Raw genomic sequence first — 27,048 nt, 5'->3', positions numbered from 1 at the left:
CTCTAGATAATCCCAAGAGTGTGAAAAGACAGCACACACCATAAACACATCACGAGGTAACACACACGTGCCTGTGTGTGTGTGTGTGTGTGTGTGTGTGTGTGTGTGTGTGTGTGTGTGTGGTTGTTGTGGGGGGGTGGAGAGGGTAGGGGGAGGGTAATCACTCCACAACCATCCGACTGGAATAACATGGCCATTGTGCTCCAATAAATGCAAACTATTAACAGCATACGTCACTCACGCGGCCGCCATATTGTATACCACGACGTATTGTGCTGTCCTTCCCTACAGTCAACGCACTGCAATACCAGGAATCTGGCGCTTTGCTCTCTCTGCATATTGTCGCCCTATCAGGACCTCTCACTGCTTTATTCTCTGTGTCACTCAGTTGCATTTGACCTTGGGGAAAGCCTCCTGTCTATGCTGGCAAACAATCACTCTGGTGACCCTTTAAAACTGATGGATTGGGGGGCGGGGGGTGAGGGGTGGGGTGGGGGCATGTAGGGGGGATTACTTGGCACCAGCAAGTCTTTTTTTGACACTGCCTAACACATACACACACACACGCACACACAGAGCACATGAAGTGCACTCCACACCACACACAGAGATACAACACACATACAGTACACAGGCCAACCCCAGCACACGCACACACACACACACACACACACACAAACACACACACACACACACACACACCCAATCAGCAGCCAAGTGATAGATGAGTTTTCCGAACCCCCTACTGATATAGGCCCACAAGTCAAAACCCTAAACTTCAGATGTCACGGCAATACAGGCTGGAATTGCATAACTAGACAAGAAGGAAAATATATCCTCTTAAAAACTACTTGAGGACACATTTGCTCTGGTGGCTTTAAATTTGTTCTGCATTTAAAAATAACACGAAAACTTTTTGATGGTTTTGGCACCCTCTCCTGAAGTGAATGCACAATCAATCAGTTGCAAAAGTTTAACACTGCTTTATACAGAATGACCAACAGCAAACACGTTTAAAATAGTTAATACTGAAAGTTTGAAATTTTGGCAACTCATTATGTTCTCCAGATGCATGATTAATGCATGCTTTTGCACCCTGTACTGAGAAAGACACATCAGTGAAATGCACGAGACTGCACAATATATAGCACCATTTTCTAAGTGAAAAGTAGTAGCAATTTTTTTTTTGATTGATACAGTAGCTATTCAAATTGCCAGGTTTGAGATTTTGAGAAGTCGTTATGTGTCCCCACCCCAAAGTAGAGACTACACTCTATAATGCACTCAAACCTAATGTATACTGATGCCCAACAGCTGGCATCGTTCTAAGTAACCTAACACTTCATTAGTATCCTTTGTTTTTTATGACACAGACCTCCTATGCTATTAAAATTTAGAAATATATTTGGATTGGAAATTAAGGATAGTGTTTATTTAAAATATAGAGTTATTGCAATGTCAACAAATCATTTGTTTGGTCCATCAAAGTTGAGCTGTAGACCTGTGGCCAGAAGCTAGCATTTTGCTAACTAGCCTATCCTATCATCAGTATCCTTGCGTGTCGGAACCCTGATCTCCGGGACAACCATTGTTTTAACAACCCTTTCACCTTCCAGACACTGTGGCTAAAAATGGCCTAGGCCCACGCTGCTTGGCATATACAGGGGATTAGTAGCTGGTTACGTTTAGCCCTGGAACAAATGTTCATCTATCTACTGTAGCCATCCATGCAGCCATCCACCCACCCACCTCCTGTCAATGCCACTGTCAATTCGTCTCTCATCTGCCATCTAGGAAACACCAACATGCACGCAGGCACACACACACACACACACACACACACACACACACACACACACACACACACACACACACACACACACACACACACACACACACACACACACACACACACACACGGGTGACCTTGCAGAAAAGGCAGGTCCAGGTTCAGGGGGCCACACACAAACACATGTGTGCACGCGCATACACACACAGGCATAAAGCACCTGCTGTTCAGCGTTCAGATCACCTGTCTCCAACCCCCTGCAGATGGGTACTACCCAGGCTGCAATGGGCGACAGTAAGACAACATGCCCACACACACACACAGACACACACACACACGCACACACACACACAACACATACTCACACACTTAGTCACTCTCCATTTTAAACTACAGGAGAAGGAGACACCATTGTGTACATTCCGACTGGCAACATGCAACCTCCACGGTAACACGCCATTGCAATCACACACACACACACACGTGCGCACACATGCACACACTCACACACACACACGCATAACAGCACACTCACACTGACAGCATCCCTCCATTTGTCTGTTGCATTCTCACGCAATCTCAGTTGACCTCTTGTGTTCGGCTTTTAACTCTTTGGTAACTGATGCTCCGGTGTGGTAAATGGAATCCATTACCAAAGCCTATTTATTCCTCAGCTTGTTACTGATAGCTTACTTTGGGCGCACGCACACACATACAAAGTCTTGGATTCCGACCAAATAACATCATTCGAGTTGTAATTTCATCGACGTAGTAGTAGTGTGATACTGAACAAATATCTGGATTCCCTTGTGGTCCCGCATGATATTGTCTACATTGGCCATGTGTATTTGTGTACAGCACATATTGTTCTCTGTATTGTATTTGGGTTTGTAATGTATTTGTAATTAAGGTAATAATTTAATTCTAAAAGGTAACAATTCAATTCTCTAGTAGAAGTAGTAGTGTGACACTGAGCAAATATTTCAGATTCCCTCATGATCCTGCATGATATTAGCCTTGCACACCATCCTACGTACTTCCGCCAAGAGACTTAGCTCCGTACTGGTCTGGGGATTGTTTTCTGGGGAGCTATTTCAGCGGCTGGATCTTGCCGGCCAACCCTCCCCTGAAAACAGCCAATAAGCGAATAAGCGCCCCATATGGGAGCGAAAGGGGGAGGATGCTTGTGACGATGACGTAAACATCTCCGCCAGAGCCATTGGTCTGCGCTATGTTGTTGTTGAGTAAATGTCGGCGATTGGGTGAGAGCTGTCCAATCATTTCAATCCATGACTGAGTGCAAACTTCCTGCTTCATGCAATCGCGTCAGATCAAACAACCCCCAGACCATGAATATGAAATGAAATTGTAGTATTATGGGATGGTCAGGACCAGGCTAGCATGATATAGCCTGTGGCCACGTGTATTTGCATATAGCACACTGCAGTATTGTGTTTTTATATCCACAAAAATGTCAAGGCCGGACACAGCCTGTATATGCAGAGCAACAGCAGCAGCAGAGGCAGCGGCACTGATGGTATTTGGGTATTAGTTGACCTACTACGAGTATTTACAAAAATCTCAATATTTTTTACTGTGGAAACAAACTCTAACAGCGATAGTGAAACTCCCTCTAAAACCATGTCCCACTTGTCCCTCTTTTTGTAAGCCTTGTGACTCTCCACAAAACCGCTGTATGCACATCAACCGAGGCAGTGACCGTATGTGACTGCAGTTGCCATCATGTACACAGAAATCTTCATATTTTTCTGCAGAAACAAACTCCCTCTAAAACGAGGTCCGTCTTGCTTTTAAAAGTGTGTGAACAAACGCCTGACTATCAGCAGCAGTGGCGGTTTTGGGTTTCAATTGTCTTACTTCACACAGAAATCATCGCATATTTTGCCAGTCACAAACATTTATAATGCAAAACTCCATCTAAAGCCATATCTTTGACTCTCCACAAAGCCACTGTATTCACTGCAACAGAAATCTCCATATTTTAACGCTGTAACTCTGCGAAACTCACTCAAACCATGGCTCTCTTTGTTTTTTTAAAAATATTTTGGCTCTCCACAAAGACTGTGCAGCAGTGTAGCAGTGGCAGTGACAGTATTGTATTCAAATGACCTACAGTACACAGAAATCTCCACATTTAACGGCAGAAACAAACCTAGCATGAAACTCCACTCTGATACCATGGCCATATTTTTCATTTCTTGTTTTTGTTTGTTTGTTTGATTTTGTTGTTTTTTGGCTCTCCACAAATCCTCCGTCTGGGTGCACACTCACAGCAGTGAGTGCATCAGCGGCAGTACAGTGACGGTATTAGGGCTTCAAATGGCCTGCTGCACACTGAGGGCTGGCCTCGTCTCCGCTCCCTGCCCAACTCCAAGTGACAGGGGTGGTGCTGGCAGTCACACAGGGGGGTAGGAGGAGGAGGAAGGGAAGCTGGCTGGGGACAAGAGGGGACGGGACGTGGACGACATGGAGTCTGTCACGAAAAGGAGCAACACTTGCTTGCCTGCACAGCACACTTCCTCTCAGTTAGTTAACTGATACTGTAACTGAGGGAGCGGCGGCATCTTAGAATAGAGAGTATATTATGGACTAGACTAGAGAGCACATGGATTACATGGGTTTTTTTTTTACTATTAACAGTATGGCATTTCTGTCAATGTATGTTCAAACTGCAAATGAATAAGAAATGTTTTACACTGCAGTCCCCTTTCCAGAGAGAGAGAGAGAGAGAGAGAGAGAGAGAGAGAGAGAGAGAGAGAGAGAGAGAGAGAGAGAGCAGTCATAAAGGTATCTTAGAACAGAGACAACATGCTATGTTAGTTTACTATAACTATGTTATCTATCAACATTGCTGCCCATTTGTGGCCCTGTCGTGGCTCCAACGGAAGGGAACTGTACTACTACACGGGCGACCGGGGTTGGCTTCCCCATCCAAGGTCATTTCCCAACCCTCCCCCGTCTCTCTCTCCCCACTCATTTCCTGTCTGTCTCACTCTCCTGTCTGAATAATACAGGTGTAAAAGCCCCCAAAAATCTTTAAAAAAAAAACATTGCTGCCATGTGTAATAAATGCCAACTAGCCGAGTTTGCCTGTAGAATGTTAAGAAACCTCCCTAAGCTCAGCGGTATCATGCTGTACCTCCCATGCCAAACTAGAGCGTTGACTGCTCACAGGTTCGAGCCCCAAGTGGTGGACTGCGCAGGATGACCTTGTGGCACATACTGTATGGTGTCAAATAGCTATTGAATAGGAAAAGTTATACATTGCAGTCCCCTTTTCTGATCAGTAACACAGAGAGAGAGAGAGAGAGAGAGAGAGAGAGAGAGAGAGAGAGAGAGAGAGAGAGAGAGAGAGAGAGAGGAACACACACACACACACACACACAATTAATTTGAACATCAAACACATATAGACATCATCCCCTCTCACTCGGTCTGGCACACCCATTCACATGCCAAACGCCACTGGCTCTCAGGTTCTGATAACTATAGCCCCATCTAATCTTCTATGAAAGAGGATCCCTTCCCGTTGTTCAACCCCTCAAGTTTACCAAACAACTGATCTCCCGTCAGTTCCTCCTCGCACCGATTACCTAGCACCTGCTGGCACTTTTCCAGTCTGAGGAATAGTGCAACGTCGAGGCTTACCTAACAGTCAGCCTTTTGTTAGAGCACAATTATTGCTTTGCGTTAGCAATAGCATGGGACATCTTTACAACGGGGCATAGGCTATTTCTGTCACTTCTCCGTTGCGTGGTTGCGTGGCGTGCTTTTTTTTTTTTAATTCACAGTATCGTTCGTGGACTTTTTGCTCTGTGTTCAACACGTAGGATGTGTGTTACTACAATACCATTTGTGAAAACAGGGCGACCCGTTTTCTTTGCTAACTCAGCTTTTGGATCGAGGTTGGGCCTTTTGGCTCAGAACAGCGTGGTCCTGAAAAGACAGCTCCCAAGATAGAGTTATAAGAACACAGAGGGCCAACCCTCCACTCCTGCTGAACTTTGGTGCGTGTGTGCGTGCGTGCGTGCGTGTGTGTCTGTGTCTGTGACTGTGTGCGCGCACGCGTGTGTATGGGCGCGCGCGCGAGCGTGCGTGCGTGTGTGTGTGCGTGCATGCATTGTGCCGAATAAAATTAGCCTTTTGAGAGCATGGTTGCGGTTATGACACAGCACCCACAGATAATTCGTTTATAACAAAGTGCCCACAAATAATTAAATAATGAAAAAGCTCTTTATGAAATATGCAAATGGCACCACCCCCACAACACATGTGCTGGAGGATTTTGACTTCACGGTCGGTTTTTTATCCAGCATGGCAGCATGCGTCCATCTCCTGCAATTGTGAAAACCACCCACCAAAATGAAAAGCACTACAACCAACAGGTTTCCAAAAGTTAAGATGTGCACTCACCTTTTATTTGCACGAGGTTTCCTGCTTTGTAGAGTTGGTTGTTGTTGGTTCTTTCACTTTGGATGATATATCTCCGTGCGTGCCTCCTTTGGTAAAGATCCTCGTGTGCTCATATTTTCATTTTGTTCTGTCACCGGGCCATTCTCATTACGCTGACTGCACGCACCGAATGCGCTTATGAACACAGTTATGGAACGTCATCCAGTCATTTACCCCCTCTCATTTCTTGTCAGTATTTTTATATGATGTCCAAAAAACTCCCATTAAAACGCAACACGTTTTAAAATATTATTAAGAATATAAATAAGTTCCTTATTAAATGAAAAATCGATGTCCGGGTAGAGTCCGGGTATGTCCAGTCACATATTTTGATGTAGCATGTATAGGCTATATAATGTGCTCTTGTCAGACTGCAATTACCCACCATTTTGATATACTATTCCGAAAATATGTACATGTTCAGTCCTTGCATCAGGACTTCCTGTAAACATCTGATTGACTTAAGTGGTAGGTATATTCAAATTTAAATGCCCACTTGTTCAAACTAAAAGGCATATCCTTATGCAATTCGTAGGGTAGCCTATAGGCCTATTTATTTCATGATTGTTGGTAGTAGACGTTCATTTAAGGCCAACAAAACAAATAGCCTAACTTAGATGCCTTTTTCAAATCATCCAACTGTGCGTCACCTGTTTGTGCAGTCTATATATCCAGCTATGTCATCATCTGATGTCCTCATAGTGAGTGACACGAAGCGTGTGGGCCTGTGATGTGTAATGTGCAATATAATTACTACGTCCATTTGATTCAGCTGGCGTCTGAAATGGGATTTTAATGAATGTGCTTATTAGAAAATCATGAAATTATGCAAATTAGAAAATTATGTGCTGTGCTTATATGTGTCAGGGTGGCAGATTTTTCCTGAATCACTGTCATTCTGTTGATTCTGCCAATGTGCAAAAAAGCCTTTGGACATCCCGGGCATATTGGTTCAAAGACTTAATTAAGAGACTAAACAGGCTTTCACAGTAACAATGTGTCCCCATGGAGAGGGTAGCAAAAGCACCCCATAAAGGGGGCTACAAGTCTGTTTCTCTCGTGTCCAAACAAAACGCGTAAAGGGATTTCTTGATGTCAATGCTGCTGTTAGCCTTGATGTTGGTTTTCTCCACAGTCGTGTTTGTGCCGTCGTTATTCTCCACGTCTCCTGTCGACTTGAGAGATGACCTGCTTCGGCTGCGCTTCATTTCGTCGCTCGGACTAGCACGACCGCTGGGTTCCTTGTCATCCTTCAGTGACGACTGGTCCTGGTCAGTCTCTCTGTGGTAAAAGTAATTGAAGTTGGACACGATGACTGGCACCGGCAGGGCAATGGTCAACACACCAGCGATGGCACAGAGAGAGCCCACTATTTTACCCCCAACCGTCACCGGTCTCATGTCCCCGTAGCCCACAGTGGTCATGGTGACAACCGCCCACCAGAAGGCATCGGGGATGCTGGAGAAGTGGGACTCGGGTTCATCCGCTTCTGCGAAGAAGACTGCGCTCGAGAACAAGATGACTCCAATGAAGAGAAAGAAGATTAAGAGGCCGAGCTCGCGCATACTGGCCTTGAGAGTCTGGCCCAGAATCTGGAGGCCCTTGGAGTGGCGAGAGAGTTTGAATATTCGAAACACGCGCACCAGCCTGATGACTCGCAAGATGGCCAACGACATGGTTTGGCCGTTCTGGTGCTCGACATGCTCCTGGTCTTGCTGTTCGGCCAGCTCGGTGCCTACTGTGATGAAGTAAGGCATGATGGACATAATGTCAATGATGTTCATGACGGTCTTGGAAAACTCCGACTTGCTAGGGCAGGCGAAGAAGCGCACGAAGAGCTCAAAAGTGAACCATATCACACAGGTGGTTTCTATGATGAAGAAGGGGTCGGTGAAAGTGAGGGACGACCGCACTAGTGTGCTATTGTCACCTCTGACGGTGACTGGCAGTTCTCTCTCGTCTCGAAACTCTGGCAGCGTTTCCAAACAAAACGTTATGATTGATATGGTGATAACAATGACAGACACTATTGCAATTCCTCTCGCAGGACTGGAGCTTTCCGGGTACTCAAATATGAGCCATACCTGCTTTTGAAATTCATTTTGTGGTAACGGTTTCTCCTCTTCTTTAATGAATCCCTCGTCCTCGCGGAAGCGCTCCATCGCATCCTCTCCCAGCTGATAAAAGCGAATCTCATCCGCAAACACGTCGATTGACACATTGACAGGTCGCCGAATCTTTCCCCCAGATTGATAAAAATAGAGAATCCCGTCGAAACTCGGCCTGTTGCGGTCAAAGAAGTACTCGTTCCGAAGTGGATCGAAGTATTTAATTCTCTTATGCGGGTCGCCCAACAAAGTATCGGGAAACTGATTTAAGGTGCCCAACTGGGTCTCGTACCTCAGTCCAGCGATGTTGATAAACACCCTCTCGTTGCTGTCGTTGTCCATATCCATGTCCAACATGTCCTCATCAAAGAGGTGCGGACTATGGTCGGCGCGCAACAGCGCATCCATGGCATTCTCGCTGCAGCTAAACGTGTTGTTCATGTCGTTAATTTTCCACGAGCTCTGGGGTGGACAGCACAACGTGTTTGACTCCTTGTAGCCCTCAGAGAATCCAGTCTGGACAAAACCTTGTTGTGGGTGATCCAGTGCGTTTTGGCAGGCTTCGCCGGCATTTCCCCCAGTTCCTTTTGCGCCGCCGTTTTCAAAACTCACCAAGGCTATCTCCATACCGAAGCCATTAAATATTAATCTGTGAAAGACTTGTAGGAGTTTGAGAGAACAAATTACCGTCGTTCCCAAGAACAGGTTCCTTTCACTTAAAACTGTTTTCTAGATGAGTCTGCGTAATCCGGAGTACAGTCTTCCTCTCCTCACCCCTTGCGATACATACTCAGCGCCTAAGCCATGTAGTTGGAGCTCCGTGGTCTGATCAAAGTAAATACTACCATAAGAGGAGCGAGGAGAAAAGACCCGGATGAGAAAGTAACGATTATTCCTGACATCAACAAAGTCGTTCGACTGCCACTGTCAGGGAATCCTTTGAATGTCTCTTTGTGTCAGGCAATCTGTCATTCTCAACTCACGGAGAACTGTGCTTGGGTGTGTGTGTGTGAGAGAGAGAGCGCGCGATGAAGGGAGAGAGTTGCGCGCGCAAGAGAGCAAGGCAGCAGCACGAGGAGGAGGGGTAATACCTCCCCCTGATGAGAGAGACGAACCATGTCTTTTGTTTTCAAGTGTTTGTGACATTTTGTTAAACATTTGGTAGTAAGTGAGAGATATAACTAGCAACAAAACATTATCATCATCATAATCATCATCATCAACAAGAACCACATTTTCATCATCATCATGAAATGATATTGATAATACGAACACCGGGAGCACTTAGATCTACTGCTATTATACATGTAGGAATTACAATTAGGCTATAGTACTTCAGTTTCTTTAGGAATGGGTGACGCTCCTTGTATTTGACTCTACTAGATGTCTATTCCAATACATCACCAAGTTATGTACTTCCAGCTTACATACCATGAATACAGTTATCATGTGTACTGGAGTCATCCATACACCACATATACAGAGCATAAATAGCACAGTACATCACAAACACACACACACACACACACACACACACACACACACACACACACACACACACACACACACACACACACACACACACGCACACAAAGCACTACATAGTACAGCACAGCACACATGGTTGAGTATTATTTAGCCCGAAGTGATGTTGCGTCACCAAATGTTTTATTTATTTATTTATTTATTTATTGCGTGTCATACCACCATTATCAAGTAAGATTTTAGGGGGGGGCAGTACTCGCTGGTCTCCTGATCCCTATTAATTTCCGTATTTATCCGTAAATTATATATATTTCTGGCCCTTTCCGCTACAACTCTACTGTACAGTAGAAGTCAAATGACTCTAATTGACATGATTGCCATTTCCAGGAATCGACACAGACAACCATGCCGATATCTGACCCATCAGAGGCCCTGCAGTGTGTGTGTGTGTGTGTGTGTGTGTGTGTGTGTGTGTGTGTGTGTGTGTGTGTGTGTGTGTGTGTGTGTGTGTGTGTGTGTGTGTGTGTGTGTGTGTGTAGTGCAGTGTAGGGGAATGGGGAATTGATGGATTTCACCATAACAAATCCATACAATGGGAACAGAGCCCTAAAGAATCAGACATTGACCACATTCTCATTCTCTCTCTCTCTCTCTCTCTCTCTCTCTCTCTCTCTCTCTCTCTCTCTCTCTCTCTCTCTCTCTCTCTCTCACACACACACACACACACACACACACACACACACACACACACACACACACACACACACACACACACACACACTACGTAAAAGTGTGGTGTGAATTATAGAGTACTGTGAAAACAAATACACTCAAAAAGATTTTAAATAGACTCTAGTCTAGATGTGTAGAATTAACATGCATTTTTTGTGCGCATGCACACACACATGCATACACGCCCACACACCCTGGAGTACCATCACAAATATATGATTAGAATTTTGCCCAAATTTTAAGTTCTCATTATGATGTCACAATGTCTTTGCGAGGTTTTTAACACAGACGTCTATAGGAGCTGTAGAGTGTTCCAGTAAAATTCTAGAAGAACCCCTAGAAATTCCTTACTCCTCAAAGGTTAACATCTCTCCCTGGGTGAATCTCCTGCATTCTGAGTTCTCCATCCTGGCACACTACTTTTCCCTATCCCAGCTGCTGCTGTTGCTGCTTCTTACAGTCTTTGGATGGATCATGTGACCTCAACGTCTCGCTGCATCCTCCATCCCTTCTTAATCCCCCACCTCTGTGTCACCATTGGATTCAGCAGGAATATAGCCATAGCAACAGAACCGCACAGCAATCCCTGTGTGGGAACTTCCATCAGGACCATCCCTTCCCTTAGACACGCCACCACCACCACCATCACGACCAGTGGTGTAGTCTACTTTTTTATGGTGGGTATACTGTATATTTGAGATTTTTTCTGAAGTGGGTATACTGTATATATTTGTGCTATTCAAAACAATGGATCAATCAATTTTAAGTGGGTATACTGAAATCCCTGAAATTTAGAAGTGGGTATACTCCGTATACCCGCGTTCTACGTAGACTACACCACTGATCACGACCACCACGTGATGTTTGACAATGCAAGTATGTTACTAACTCGCTGTGGAGTTGGGTGGCAGACCGGCACACTTGCTATGGCTGGGCTCTACAGGCTTGGGTGGCAAAGCGTACCATATGATGTGGAGGAGAGAGAAAAAGTGTGACGCTGCAAATGTCTGGCAAAGCATCCATCGCCCGCCCACCACACAAATCCTACTTCCTGTTCTTACAGTGATGATGGTTCCCCTATGATTCCCCATGAGAACATCACAGATGATACATTCAGTTCACTCGGCCAACCCTGATATGACCTCTCCTCACGACAGCACGCTGCAGTGCAAACGGTCTGTGTGATATACCACTATACTGTACGTTTTTAACCCTTTTTAGCTCACAAAGTCTTTGAAAGTACATTATTCAATCAGACATGCTCGATGGATGACAGTGTATGGGCAAGCTGAAGCAGCAATCTGAACAGACAAACCTTTACATGCAAGTTGGTGAAACACTATATGATATACTACTATTTATTTTTTCACACATTTCAGCTCAAAAAGCCTTTGAAAACACTGGACATTCACACATCAATAACACTGTACTGTATGTGTACAGTACGCCCAAACTCAACCCACGATCTGAACAGACACCCTTTTAATGCATGTTGGTCAGTCATGGTGATGAGGGAGTGTGCAGGTCGTGTCACGAAGTGGAGAGTAAGGAGAGGGCACGGCAGGGAAATATGTAGCAAGGGTCAGATGAGCAAGAAGAGGGGCAGCTTAAAATGCTAAGCCTCTTAGCAACGACGGCATACACTAGTTTTGACCGTGCGCAGAGGAGATAATGGTGACACTTATCGTTTAATGTCCCAGCTGCATAGTATTTAACCACATGGTTGATGAACGTCCATAGCAATGTTCCTCGAAAACTGCATATAGAAATCCTAAAAAGTGCATTGTGACCTCGTTACAATCCCTAATCTGGTTGTAGGATGACTTACAAAAACATAAGCATCTGTTGTTGAGTGACACATGAAGTTCATGTTTTGCATTGAGGGTCTTGGCAGTTTTTTAGAGATTAAAATATATTTATATATATACTGTATACACAAAAAATATATGCTACTGTAGATTATTGACTGGTTTAAGTTTCGTTTATATCAATGTGTTTCTATAGGCTATCGTTTCCAGCGCGAATGCACTGTCCATTTACATTAAAATACTGGAATACGACTTCATAAGTGGAAGGATTCAAAGACGCCGGAGCCCACGTAAGCATTCACATTTAAGACCACTCAGAATGACACTGAAAGAGACTGTTATAGGTGTCTGGATCGAACCCCCACTGCACACTTATCTTTAACCCCCCCACACTCCTCCTCCTCCCACAATCAGTAATTACTATTGCACTGACGGACTTTTTTTTATTTGAATGTTTAATATGAAATAATCTGTTTGTATGTATGCTACTAGACACCTCAATGTCCTTTGGGGTTAATAAATTATACTCTACTCTACTCTCCATACAATGCTGATTTTAGCAGTTGAAATGTCGAGATACGAGGATACACAGCGCTAACACAGTGGATTTACATATGTGTCCAAACTCGCCATCCAACCCGTGCCTGCAGTTCAACTAGGAGCACTGTCGAGCGAGTGCAGCCCATAAGGCTATTGCAATTAACACACAATTGTGCTCGCTGTTGGCTGAAACCTGACAATTTTACTGTGGATTCAGAGAAACCGATGTGAATTTAAATCAAATGTACAATAACCTGGGAGTTATATCCTTCTGATTTCTTACAGGTTTGGAATTTATGAGTCAGCCTCCGCTAGCATTTTGCTAACGAAATTGCTTTACGGCAGTTGTGATCACAGCAATGCAGGCGGGTGACCAATCCAAACGCAGTGTGTGAAGCCACTCGTGACGTAATATTGAAATTAAAGACGTATTTTATAAAGACCAAGCGAGCTTAAAAATGCAAAGTAAGTGCTGTTTGAAAGGATAATTTATCCTGCCTTTGGAAAATTAAATTGAAAACATGATACCAATTGTCTTCCAAGCAATGGCAGCATCTGTAGTTCAGCTCCATAGAACCCCAGTTATTCTAACTGCCCCTGCGCTCCTCCGTTGACGCCACTTAGCGGACAGTCCCACCCAGAAAAAGTTGGGACTTTTGTCTCTCGTAATACTCATAAACCCTCTCTGATGCTACGCTCTACCTACTCGTCCTGGTTGGACAACATCACTATGACGTGCTCATATATATAAATGACAAATACATAATGAATTTGTTTCTACCAGGCAGTGTTAATATACAGTAGGCCTACCTGCTTTGAATGCATTTAAATGTCCAGTGCTTGAAGGGGCCTGACATCACCTAAAACTGGCCCACTGCATTACATTACAATTTGCAGATCCTTTTACCAATCAAATGGTGAAATGGTGGCGAAATTGTGCCCTGACCAAAACCATGCCTAACCCTAACCTGTCAGTAAAGCAACGTTTCTGCTGATTTAGCCAAGAACAGCGAAACAAGCAAGGGAAATGGTGAAATTGTGGCAAATTTTTGCCCTGACCAAAACCATCCCTAAATTTAACCCGTCACAAGCGTTGTGGAGCATGAGTTAACATGCAAAGGCATGATGCACAAATGTGATAGACGGTTCAAGTTGACGTGTTATCTTAACTCTCTGGCTTGATGACATGTTGTGCCCTTGCAGTCTCAGTCTGTGCACTGACTTGCCATGGGCCTAAATTATCCCCCAATCAAGTCTTTACTCCCCTCTTCTCCCCTTTACCCCGACAGACTCCCTCTGCCCTCTGCTCGTTTGGTAAGCAATCAAGAACCGTGGATTGTGGAGTGGAGGGTACATGGCGGGCACTGAGTGTGAAAGCATCCTAAGAGAGTGGTGAGAAATGACAGAAGGCGGTGGGGTGAAGGGATGGAAGGGAAGGGGAGAGTGTGACAAAGAGAGGGGGGAGGAAGGGAGCAGGGTGAGAGGAAGGGAAAAATAGAGGAAGCGACAGAGGAAGAGAGGGTGAGAAGAGAAGAGGATTTTGTGTCGGGTGAAAAGTGGGCTGCAGCTGTCTGTGCGCTCTCTGAGGAACAGAGTTCTGGGAAAGAGTCAGTCATGAGGAAAATACTTGTGGCCAGAGCTGGATTTACAAATAAGCAGACTTGGCTGTTGCCTAGAGCCCCAACAAATCTGCCCATTGTAGGGGGGCCCCAACAGTCAACCCCACCATGGTAAATACCAGTGAAAGTAATTTCAAAGGGCCCCAGGTCTATATTTTGCCTAGGGCCCCCAAATGGATAGAACGGTTGCTGGTTGTGGCACTTCTTATTTTAGCCTGTATTTCATAGGCTTCTTGTAGCTTACACTGTATTTTCTATGCAGTGTTGTTGATGCACCAAATATAATTTTGTTACTCTTTATCAACAATGATGGAATCGATTCATTAGTAACAGTCCAGTGCCACATATTCCAAATGACTTGGTTTTACCTGTCCAATTCAACCAGGTGACTGGCTGGTTTAATGATCACCTGATTGAATTGGACAGGTAATTTGGACTATGTCCCCCAACATTGTAAATTAATAAATCCACTTTGCCCATAACTGTTTGTCAATGACCATAACTTCTAAGGTAAAGCTACTCATATTAAGCTACAGTTCTGGGGTGCATTTCTGAAAACCGTTTTTGCTAACTATGTTAGTTACTTTGTTGGTTACAATGAATTTTCCTATCGGCAACTACCCAAGTTGCTTACTGTAACAACTACACTTTCGAGAAACACAACCCTGGCGTCTTTAGGGTCAAGTACTTTGTAGAACCAGGCAGACAAGAGAGAGGCATTTAGACTACAGTATATCACGAAAGTGAATACACCCCTCACAGTTTTTCAGATTTGTGAGTATATCTTTTCATAGGAAAGCATTACAGAAATTTCACTTTGACACAATGATTAGTGACCTTTTAACAACATATTTAACCGCTTAAATTTCTTGTTCACTCAGAAAAAAATAGATAAAGCCATTAATGTTTGAACATGTACTCACAAAAGTGAGTACACCCCAGATGAAAATCCGGTAGAGAAGGGGCTGTGTTTGCTAGAATCGTCTCGAAATGAAACGAAATGAAAAGGGATGAAAAGGGAGGTCATCAGTGTGCGTTTCAACCTTTCTTTACATTGAACTTTTACATTTTGAGTCTGCATCTGGCTTAAATAGATTGGTGTGAGATTTGAATGCAATCCTATGGAGAATATCATGATCTGCTTCAGTAGTTACAGTGCATGATGACATGCATGTTTCTTTTAGGTGTAGTTCAGATTACCAATGTTGACAGCATCCATGCATCCCCAAACCATGTCAGTCCCACTACCATGCTTGGCTTTTGATAGGATACACTTTTTTTGTAAAACTCACTTGTTTACCACCACACATGCTTGACACCATCTAAAGTATATTTGTTTATCTTGGTCTCTTCAGATCACACGACATGGTTCCAGTGATCCATATCCTTGGTCTGTTCATCTCTCTTGAGACCAAGATAAACAAATTTTAAATTTAAAATAAACAAAAAAGTGAAATTTCTGTAATGCTTTCCTATGAAAAGATATACTCAAAATTTGCAAAAACTGTGAGGGGTGTATTCACTTTTGTGATATACTGTAGCTGTTAGCCTACAATAGACAAGCCAGTTCTCAGCTCATGTGACAAGGGCTGTTGATAGCAAGCTAAAGCTAGTGTCAAATCTAATGCTGCCAAATGGTCAGCCAGAAAGGCACTGAGACAGGCAGTGTGTTGCAGCCAAATGATAAACAACACAACACCATCATTTCTGTTTTTGTCTGGATGAATTTTATTTAAGTGACATACAGAAGTGCCCTACAATGATGTCTAGAAATATCTGACAGAGGTCAGTTTGCACAAACATTTCACTTATATAGCCTAATCTCTCAGTGTGGAAATCACACTTCAATTTGAATGAGCAGTATATTACGGTAGGTAAACATTACGGAACACAGTTATTGAATGTGCACAGAGTAACAGCTTCCTGTTGTTGGCATTGTGCGGTTCTCTCTGGGAATCAGACTCAGCCTAAGTGGATATACAGTACGGAAAGAAAGGAGTCATCGGATCATCTTCAGATGTGGAAGTTTACATGTTTTATTGGGCAAGTGCCAAGACTAACGTTTCGACGTTCTCACGTCTTCTTCAGAGTCAATGACTAAATGACTAAATGATATTGACTCTGAAGAAGACGTGAGAACGTCGAAACGTTAGTCTTGGCAATTGCCCAATAAAACAAGTAAACTTCCACATCTGAAGATGCTCCAGTGACTCCTTTCTTTCCCTGCATCTACCAGTCCTTTCCCATGATGCACCAGATTGTGAAGTGCAGGAGCGCGGAGGATATCTCTCCACTCTACTGGATATACAGTACCTTGTAATGAGATGGAACACAAGTGGTAGAGTTAAGTCAAGTCAAGTTTATTGTCAATTTCTTCACATGCACTGGTCATACAAAGAATTTGAAATTGCGTTTCTTGCTCTCCCATGCAGACATAGACTAATCTAGGTAAGGACATAGACAGTATAGACATAGACAGTACTCATACATGGACATAGACAGTATTAATAGACAGAGTTAATACCTCACAATCACAATACCAGTTGTGGTGAGTGCATGTAGCTGCCAAAAGATACTTTAATAGCTTCCATCAGCTAACTAATGCTACTGCTAGCTGATGCACAGTTGTGGGTCTCATGTGTTTCTTTCTCTGTCTCTGGTTGACGGAGGATGAGAGAGGATGTGATGGCTGGATAGATAGAGCCAGTTCAGTGCATCGTGTCAACACAGCTTGCCCCATGGGACTGTGAAAAGACTGGGGAATCCCTCTCTCCCTCTCCCTCCCTCCCTCCCTCCCTCCATCCCTCCCTCCATCTCTCTCTCTCTCTCTCTCTCTCTCTCTCTCTCTCTCTCTCTCTCTCACTCACTCTCATTTTATCCTGTTTTTTGGCAGTCCGCTGCTGTAACTATTTATTTATTTGTTATTTTATTTTTGACTTATTTTTTTCAGGGAGTGAAGTGGGGTAGGCTGAAACGACCAGGGGACAATGGGCATATGTTTCTCTCCATCTGTCTGAATGCGACCTCAGGTCTGTGTGTGTGTGTGTGTGTGTGTGTGTGTGTGTGTGTGTGTGTGTGTGTGTGTGTGTGTGTGTTTGCTGTATGAGTGTGTCTCTCACTAACCTTTCCTTTCCCTTGCTGCTTACATAACCCCCTACGACACACACACACACACACACACACACACACACGCACACACACACCCTGGAGCCCTGCTCACCCGGTCTGCATGGATGTTAACTCTACAGCACACGTGTGCACGCATAGACACACACACACAGGACAAAGAGACAGACAGTCATATAGACAGACAGATAGAGCAAGAGAATGAGAAAGACAAATAGACTGACAGATAGAAAAGAGTTGGAGAAAGAAGCGCACACACACACACAGAGACACACACACACACACACACACACACACACACACACACACACACACACACACACACACACACACACACACACACACACTGTACACACAGTGTATCATGGGAAAAACTGGAGAAATATGCAGTACAGTGTACTGCTAGAAAAGAAGTGGCTACTTAATGGCGGATTGTATTGTAAGTTCAATGCACCATGGAACACAGTTTTAGGACACACTTGAATATGTTCGGAATCACTCGTAGAGACTTTATACACCATATCTGTGTGTGCATCATCGGTTGGTCAGGCCACCGGAGACCTAGGGGGCTAATTTATCATGTGTTGTTGAGAACAGATCTTTGTGTACAGGGTGCGTGCCATTGTTTCTGGGCAAAATTTGTGATTTAAGCTCACTGAACATTATCATGAACTAGGGCCTGACCGATGTGTTTTTTCAGGCCCTATACCGATATTTATGGAAATGGGAGGCCGATAACCGATATGGGCAACCGATAAATAGAAGTATTGTTTGAGATCAAATTAAATTAAATATATATTTGTATTATTATATATTATTTATATATGAATTAATTATTTAATATCAATTGAATGTAAATTGTTATCATATATTGTTATCATATATTTATTATACATAAAGTTAATACTACATACTTAACTTTAATGTCAGATGCCAGAAAAGATACAAAGTCAAAATCATATAGATATGCCTGTGTATTTCTGTAAATATATTGCACTAGTTGTTTACTAAAAATAAATAATGCACACTAAAGCACGTATAACCACCTCTGGAATTCAGAGTGTACTTTGTATTTCAGTGGCTGTGCTGGGGTGCTTCTACTTCTGGGGGACGACAGAGAATGTGGGGACATCGGAATAGAAAGATGGGCTATCTGATTCTGTGCCTGCTCTTTTAAAAGTCAGCAGCATTCCGAATGCTACGAATCACTAGCGTGAGAGAATAATAACCCAGCCGGTTTACAACATACATAAAACCTCTCTGATGATAAGTACTCATGCAGGGTTTTACAGCGAGGTGAAACAAAAGCGTTTAAGTCACGACACAAATAAAGGCGATTTACAAAGCAGTATTTGGATCATTGTAGCCTACCTAGCGCGATATGCATCATTGGTCTGGAGAAACTCCCTACAGATCGTAGCCTGATTATCATCGACGTTCAAATCTCTTCGAGACTTGGTCTGACCAAGAGCATGGTTTGCTTATGGTTGTTTGCTTATCGACAAAGTGGGAGGAGTTCCCGTATTTGTAGGAACTCAGAAAGTACTTGCATTGCTCTTGACCTGACTAGTTGCAACGCTGAAAGCGTTGCGTCACTAGGAGGGCACAGCCTGGCTATACAGATCGGCCAGCTGCCAGCACTTTGATATCACACCGCGTGTTTAAATGGGATTTAGCAACGCATAATAAAGTAACTAATAGGCCCAACGTGCAATGCTGAGTCACTTCGGGTCAGCTTCTGTCATGAGCACTCTCTCTCCCTGGTAGCAACCTTAATTGCATTCAATTCTCTGCCACTCTGCTCACTCTCTCCCTACTCTGCCTAACGAGCTCCACCTGGCTCCGCCCTGCTCTGCTCTTGTTACCTGGCCAGCTGCACTGCATTTTCCACTCGCCATCCTCACCTTGCCTCACTCTGTTCTAATTACTCTGCCAGCTGCACTGCATTTCCCCACTAACCTCTCCCAGTATATCAAGCCCTGTTTTTCAGCCAAGCCCTGTCAGATCGTCTTCAAACCCGGACCAGTAACCTGCCTGTCTACGCTCTGACTCCTGTCTGATTCCGATCCTCTTGACTGCCTCCCTGTTCTTCTGCCCCGACTATCCCGACCTGCCTTCTGGACCTCGACTACTCTCTGATCTTCAGCCCCTCCGGTAACTCGATTCTGCCTTCTGTCTCTCACCACAATTATTGCCTAGCCCTGGTCTGTACTTCTGCCTGCCATTCATATTGCTTTTGTGTGTGTGTTCCCCCAGTTCTCCGACCACCAGATGAGCGAGCCCAGACGCTTCACCACCCTCAGCCCGACACGCCGCTCGATCACTGGGGGACACACACACTAGGCACTTTGGACTGGAAACCCCCGGACACTTGGTGACCCCCGGAGCCCCAGGTAACCCACAGGACCCTGGAAAACCCCAGAGCCCCAAGCACCCCTGGAACCCCTGACACCCCTGGCACTCCTAGCACCCCTGGAACCGGCACCTCCAAAGACCTCAAGATTCACTCACTCCTCTTCCCCCCTGAACCCTTCAATAAACAACTCTGAATTTGAACTTGCGCTCTTGGGTCGTCTTCTGTCCGTGACAGCTTCATGAAGTTCACTTTACACCATGGTTGTTAGCGCAAGCCTTCTAGCTACTTGATGGTGGTGTGACTGCCTAGCTGTCTGGTTACCCGTAACAAGATTACGAAGTTACTCCAGATGTTTGAAATGCGGTGACTGGCTAAAACGTAATTCTATTAAACTTAAGAGGACATTATGACCGTACCATCAGTTGATTTTTAACGTGCTGGGTAACCAGTTGTTACGGAACAAGACAGACTCTCACACCGGCAGGCTACCTATATAGCAGGCTATGTAGCAGGTTTGCACTAACAAAATGGTTAGTCTCAGGAACAAACACAAACAAGTTTTATTCGGTCTTCATTGACCATGGCTTTCAGTCCACCTTTCATGTAGAACTACAAAGACGTTCATATTTCCATGTGGGGGTTTAAAAATTACTGTACACTATGCTGAGACTGCTTTGAGGACGAACATTTCAGTATGAAGTCATTCTGCTGGTTATAGGAGCTAAGCTAAAGGTTGCCTTGAAACAGTAGCCACCCCGTAGCCACGGGCGGGCCAATGCTCATGAACTCCAAGTTGTGAAAATTATATAGACTTATCTGTGGAAATTTATGGAATGTATGTCCCCAAAATGCTAAGTATCGGCCCGATATATCAGTGTGGCCGATAATCAGCCGGGCCTTATAATGAACATATATGTGCCTAAATATATGCACACCTCTGGTCATGCGCGCGAGTTGAAGAAACAAAATTGCAAATAATATTGACCGCACATGGTTTAATTTGTATTGCAATGGAGTGCGTCTGACTGTTTACCTGTGTGTGTGGTTTTTTTTTGTTTTTTTTAAGCTCTGTCCCCCTCTAACATGGATGTCATTCATGTGTCATTTAATGGTTGATTGATTTTAATATTTTTAATACCATGCGTTAAACAGTTACGTCATTAATAATATTATATTTTCATATCATTAGGAAAATAAGCATTAGCATTCCAGATTTGTTGACTTTTAAAATGAGTAACATCTTTTGAATGTGATATTTGAGACACGCCCACATAAGGGAGCAAGAGAATTGAAGCGGTGGTTTACGGCTTCCATGGATTTTCGGTGTGGAAAAACTGTCAATAAGAATCGAGAATCGAATCCGGCCCGGGTCATTTCCCAACTCTACCCCATCCCTCTCTTTCTGTCCATTCTTCATTGTCCATTCAGTAAAGACAAATATACAAAAACATAGAGTATAGAAATGCACTAGAAATGCGCTCCAATAGTGCAGACCTCCGCTAAGGAAGCATTTGAGTATGTTACACCCTAATTTTTTCAAGTCTTTCTGCCTTGTTTTTGTGGAGTTAGAAACTGGACTGTCAAAATTTGCCCTAACATGCAATGGTTAAGAATTTTGTAAAAAAAAAAAAAAAAAAAAAGTCCTGGATCTAGACCGTGATCGGGATCACCACTAAAACTGAACAACTTTTTCCTTTTGTCATTTCCAACGACTCCACAAATTTAATCAAAGTCCATTCCTTATTTTTTGAGTTATCCTGCAGACAAATAAACAGACAAACAGACAGACTGACAAACAAACTCATACTCTAAAAAAACATAACCTCCTTGACAGAGGTAAAAAACTGAACAATGAACTATGATTGTTTCTATTTGAGAAAAGCTACTGTACTCCATGGAGCCTTGCCTTAGTCAAACCATCTTACCTCACTGCCATATTGATATTGACTGAGCCAAATCACTCTTACTAGGTTGAGTCTCAGGAATAATATTCAATGAATATAGGATATTTTAAAGAAACAAAGTGGTTGCACACAGTCACACCAAGAAATAACTACTTGAAAGCAGCCAACCAGCCAAATGCAGCTGAAAATTCAGATTGGTTAGTAGAAAAGAAAACGTATTAGCCACTAAAACGCATTAGTGAGTGTGTTTGGCTAGTAAGATTAACATACTAGTCATTTTGGCTAGTTGATGAAAAAAGTTAATTTATAGCCCTGCTGGAAGGTATTCGTAGAGGTGAGGATACATTTACATGAAGTACACATTAACAATAGAAGAGCATTGTTGCAAAATGACGTATATCCATTTTGTGAAATTTACATTTTTGTTTTGGGCATTCCTTTACATTGCATTGCCAAGTCTAAAAAGGATGTTATATTTGAATGGCGAGAATTTACACAAAGATGATAGGACTTTTGAACAGTCATTTCCAATAATAAAATGCAAAAGTGAAAAAAAATGCTGGATAGGTCATTTTGCAATGAAACTCTTCAATTGTTGTAGATTTTAGAGAGGGTACAGTAGGCTACTGTACTCTTTTCATAGGGCCTTGACTTAGTCAAGTCGCTTTTGCCTCATTGCCATCTTCATCTTCATCTCGACTGGGCAGCATGAATCACCCTGACTGGATTGTTCCAGAAGCCATCTAAGTTGCCCTCAAGGAAATCTGAAATGCATTAGCAAGCAGGAACATCTTATTCACTGTACACACACACACACACACACATACACACACTCACACACGCAAACGCACACGCACACGCACACACACACACACACACATGCACACACACGCATGCATGCATGCATGCATACCCATGATCATACACATGAGTGATGCAAAGTAAAGTATAAAAAAAAGAAAAGATGCCTTCGAGTGTCCATCTACATTCTTTCTCTGGGATCTTTTGTGTTAGCCTGTCTCTCTCGCTCTCATTTTTTGTCCATCCCACCCCCATCCCATGTCCGCTTTGTGCCACACCAATGGCTTCCCTTTCTGGAAGCTTCTATTGCCCTGATGTGCACAGGCATTCAGAGGGACCAGCCCTAGAGCGTCCTGCTGGGGCATGTGTGTGGCTGTTGATTTGACCAAATTGTGAAAAGGCCATAGAATATGGAAAGAATGACGAGGGGAAGGGAATGGGGTAGGGAGAGAAAGGCAAGAACAAGAGAAGAAGAAAAAATGAAATGGAAGGAGATGGACAGATGTAACGGAAAGAGAAAAAAAGGGAAACACTGGCATGCCATGGTAGGGCACTTCATCATCCACCATCCACCATCCACAGCCACTGGCCTCAGTCCCGAGATCTTTGCCGAAGAAAAGAGGAGGAAGGGGAGATGACCTATTTAAAAGGGCGAAGTTCCTCTGTCCACACTGGATTAAAGGAGTAAGGGTAGTGGGGGATGGGAGGGGTTGGGGAGTGAGCGTAGCAGCCATGGCTTTATATATATCACTGGATTCTTACTGAGCGCACTGGACGGGAATCCACCGTCCGATCATGATGTAGAGGAAGGTTGTAGCTGTAAAGCTACGTTCACACATGACGCTGCTAGTTACTTGCTTCTCGCTCGCTCGCCTACTCGCCACTCTCTCATGGAACTTTTGCTAAACGTTCCCGCTGCTTTAATTGCCAATGCACAGGCGAGAAGTACCGAACTCTGCATTCCAAATGGTTACTCGCTTACTCGCCTCGCTCGAAGTTACAATATTTTTTTTGTACACTCACTTGCCTCCTCGTCTTGCTGGAACAGATACATTCTATTGACTTATTTCGCTGAGCGAGTAACTAGCAGCGACGTATATGAATGTAGCTTTAGATGGGCTGTGCTGTGCTGTGCTGCTGACGCTGTGTGCATCTTATTTTGCACGGATTACAACACACTTCTCCTTGGAACGGGTCTGTGCGTCCCAATTGGAATCTGGCCTGGTGCAGGCTGGGTAATTGGCCTGTGGGGCCAGTGGTATGGAATGAGAGAGTAGTGATGGAGGGGAGGGTGGGGGTATGGGGGGAGGACAGCGGGGAATCTTTTGCCTGCCATGTCGCTGGTTGTTAGTCATAAGGTTCGTGTGCAGCAATTACTTGTTTGTTGTTTACACAGATGCAAAGACACATAGCAATGCACACGCACGCTCAGGCGCACCCACACACAGAAACACACGGAAACATTTATGTTGCTCTTGTCGGAAAAAAAACCTGGTATTATCCCATTCATTTTCCCAGGTGGTTTATTCTGTGAATGCACATGCACAGTGGCTTTTTCCAAGAAGTCCTGAACCATGCCGAATGCCTCGCACGTGTAGCCTCTTAGTGCAGATGGGGTCGCCGGCGAGCCTATTCACTATTGCTGAAAATAGTCAAATACATCATAACAACATTGCTATGACATTACAGAGAGCCTTAAGTAACAGATTAAGACATAGCTATTACAATTTTGGTGGCAGTAAGGTTATAACATAGGTTCTATGCTAAGGGGTTAACTAAGGGGTTAACACAATAAATGACCTGTTTGGTGCAAGTGTCAGCTGAGATACATACAGTAAAACAGAAGTTCTTTGGAGAATACACCGTGCATTGTAATTAGGAGAGAGAAAGACTGAAAGAAAGAGAGAAACAGAGTGTACCATGTTCCTTTGTGTGTGCATGCATGTGTGTGTGTGCGTGTGCGTTTGTGTGTGTGAGTGTGTATGTGTGTGTTTGCAGAAAACAGATTGAGCAGATGGACGCATAATTAAGAGCCACTGTCAGCTCTGATGAACCATTTTGCCAAGGCAGGTTTTGGCATTTACCATCATTAATTGGTAGAATTATTTGCATGCTATAGTCATATGAGGCTACCACAGAAGATTAAGCTAAAAATACTCTGCAAATGCTTGAGGTGGTTGTGTGTGTGTGTGTGTATGTGTGTGTGTGTGTGTGTGTGTGTGTGTGTGTGTGTGTGTGTGTGTGTCTGTGTGTGTCTGTGTGTGTCTGTGTGTGTCTGTGTGTGTCTGTGTGTGTGTGTGTTTTTGCCTGTTTGAACAAACAGTATTGTGCGTGTGTGTGTGTGTGTGTGTGTGTGTGTGTGTGTGTGTGTGTGTGTGTGTGTGTGTGTGTGTGTGTGTGTGTGTGTGTGTGTGCGTGCGTGCGCAAATGTATTGTTGTGTATAAACATCTAGCGATGTCTGGATGGATGTTTTTAAATGCATGTGTATTTAGTAGCATGTAGTACATATGTAGACTATTTATCTTCTTCATGTGTGCTTGTATTTGTGCATGCATGCATTCATGCATGCAAGCAATCAACCATACACGCTCCATTTGTGTGTGTGTGTGTGTGTGTCTGTACGTCTGTGTCTGTGTGTGCAGTTACGTGATGGCAAAGTATACAGCAAGAATGCAGGAGGGCTGAAAGACAGTGGCGTAAATCCAAACTTGAAGTCCACTACCAAATCTATAAACACACACTCTCGAAATACAACCAAGAAATTTCTAAAGCTAGACAATCTTTTTTCTCTGACATAATTAACAGAAATATTAATAATGCACGCGTCCTGTTTGGCACTGTGGAAAAGCTAGCAAGGCCCCCAAATCAAATGCCCTCTGAGTTCCTCTCAGTCAGCAAATGCAATGAGTTTGCATCCTTTTTCAAAGGTAAGATTGAAAAAATACGTACAAACATACTCACACATGTGCAACCGACCCAAGATTCGGACCAACTTGTTACGGTGAAGTTAAATCCTAACCTCATGAGAAATTTTAATTTAGTTGATGTGGACATTCTTAATAGAACGGTACAAAGTCTTAGCTCCTCTACATCTGACTTAGATATTATAGATATAACCAACAGCCTTCTTCAAATCCATCTTACACCTAATATCACCAGATGTACTTCAGATCATCAACACCTCACTACAAACAGGCATATTCCCAGGCTGTCTGAAAGAAGCAGTTGTGAAACCCTTACTGAAAAGAACAACCTGGATGCACTGGTACTAAACAACTATAGGCCCATATCCAATCTACCATTTATGGGTAAAATAATAGAGAAAATTGTTTTTAACCAATTAACTGCCTTTTTAATGTCTAATAGCTATTTTGATAAGTTTCAATCTGGTTTCCGTGCCTACCACAGCACTGAAACAGCTCTTATTTAAGTTATGAATGACATAAGATTGAATTCTAATGCTGGCAAATCATCCGTCTTGGTACTTCTTTGATTTGAGTGCTGCTTTCGACACAGTTAATCATTCTATACTACTACATAGACTGGAACACTGGGTTGGTTTTACGGGCATAGTGATCGACTGGTTAAAATCGTACTTACAACAAAGAAGTTTTTTTGTCGCCATTGGAAGACATACTTCATCACCAATGTCTCTGGATTGTGGGGTCCCCCAGGGCTCCATTCTGGGACCACTACTGTACATTATCGAGAATAACTCCATAAATTACCATAGCTATGCGGATGATACCCAGCTCTACTTATCTATGTCCCCCAATGACTACACCCCCCTTGAATCACTCTATCATTGCATGGACCAAATTAACAAATGGATGTCTCACAATTTCCTCCAGCTGAACACAGAAAAAACTGAAGTAATTATATTTGGGAAAAGAGAGGAGAGACAAAAGATTGCTACTATCCTTGAAACGAAGGGACTGAAACCAAGGGAAACAGTTAAAAATCTTGGGGTCCTCATTGACAGTGACCTAAATTTCAACAGTCACATGAAAGCTATTACTAAGTCTGCATTCTATCACATAAAAAACGTCTCTAAATTTAGGGGCCTGATGTCTAAACATGATCTGGAGAAGCTAATACATGCCTTCATTTCTAGTAAAGTCGATTACTGTAACAGTCTGTTTACTGGCCTCCCAAATAAGACCATTAAACAGCTTCAACTGGTACAAAATGCAGCTGCAAGGGTTCTTACAAAGACAAGGAAGTTTGACCACATTACTCCAATTTTAAGATCGCTGCATTGGCTCCCAGTAAGCTACAGAATTGATTTTAAGGCAATGCTACTTGT

At 43.5% G+C, this 27,048-nt stretch overlaps 1 protein-coding gene and 1 long non-coding RNA gene across 2 annotated transcripts in view; one reads left to right on the top strand and one right to left on the bottom strand.

The window, feature by feature from the left end:
• Positions 1 to 27,048, top strand: part of LOC134463639 (uncharacterized) — a 40,966-nt gene that overhangs the window by 12,188 nt on the left and 1,730 nt on the right. The gene's annotated exons all lie outside the window — the stretch shown is intronic.
• LOC134463637 (potassium voltage-gated channel subfamily A member 1) lies at positions 6,684 to 9,201 on the bottom strand. Its single transcript, XM_063216824.1, has one exon. It carries the CDS (start codon positions 8,995 to 8,997, stop codon positions 7,303 to 7,305), a length of 1,695 nt encoding a protein of 564 aa, XP_063072894.1. The 5' UTR covers positions 8,998 to 9,201; the 3' UTR covers positions 6,684 to 7,302.

This window comes from Engraulis encrasicolus, chromosome 15, assembly GCF_034702125.1.
Source record: "Engraulis encrasicolus isolate BLACKSEA-1 chromosome 15, IST_EnEncr_1.0, whole genome shotgun sequence".
NCBI classification, from domain to species: Eukaryota; Metazoa; Chordata; class Actinopteri; order Clupeiformes; family Engraulidae; genus Engraulis; species Engraulis encrasicolus.
Note: the sequence above shows the minus strand (reverse complement) of the source record. Positions and strands in the feature narration are given on the sequence as shown.

Excerpts from the sequence above, each read along its gene's own strand:
- LOC134463637 (XM_063216824.1), bottom strand. The coding sequence starts at position 8,997 with ATGGAGATAGCCTTGGTGAGTTTTGAAAACGGCGGCGCAAAAGGAACT.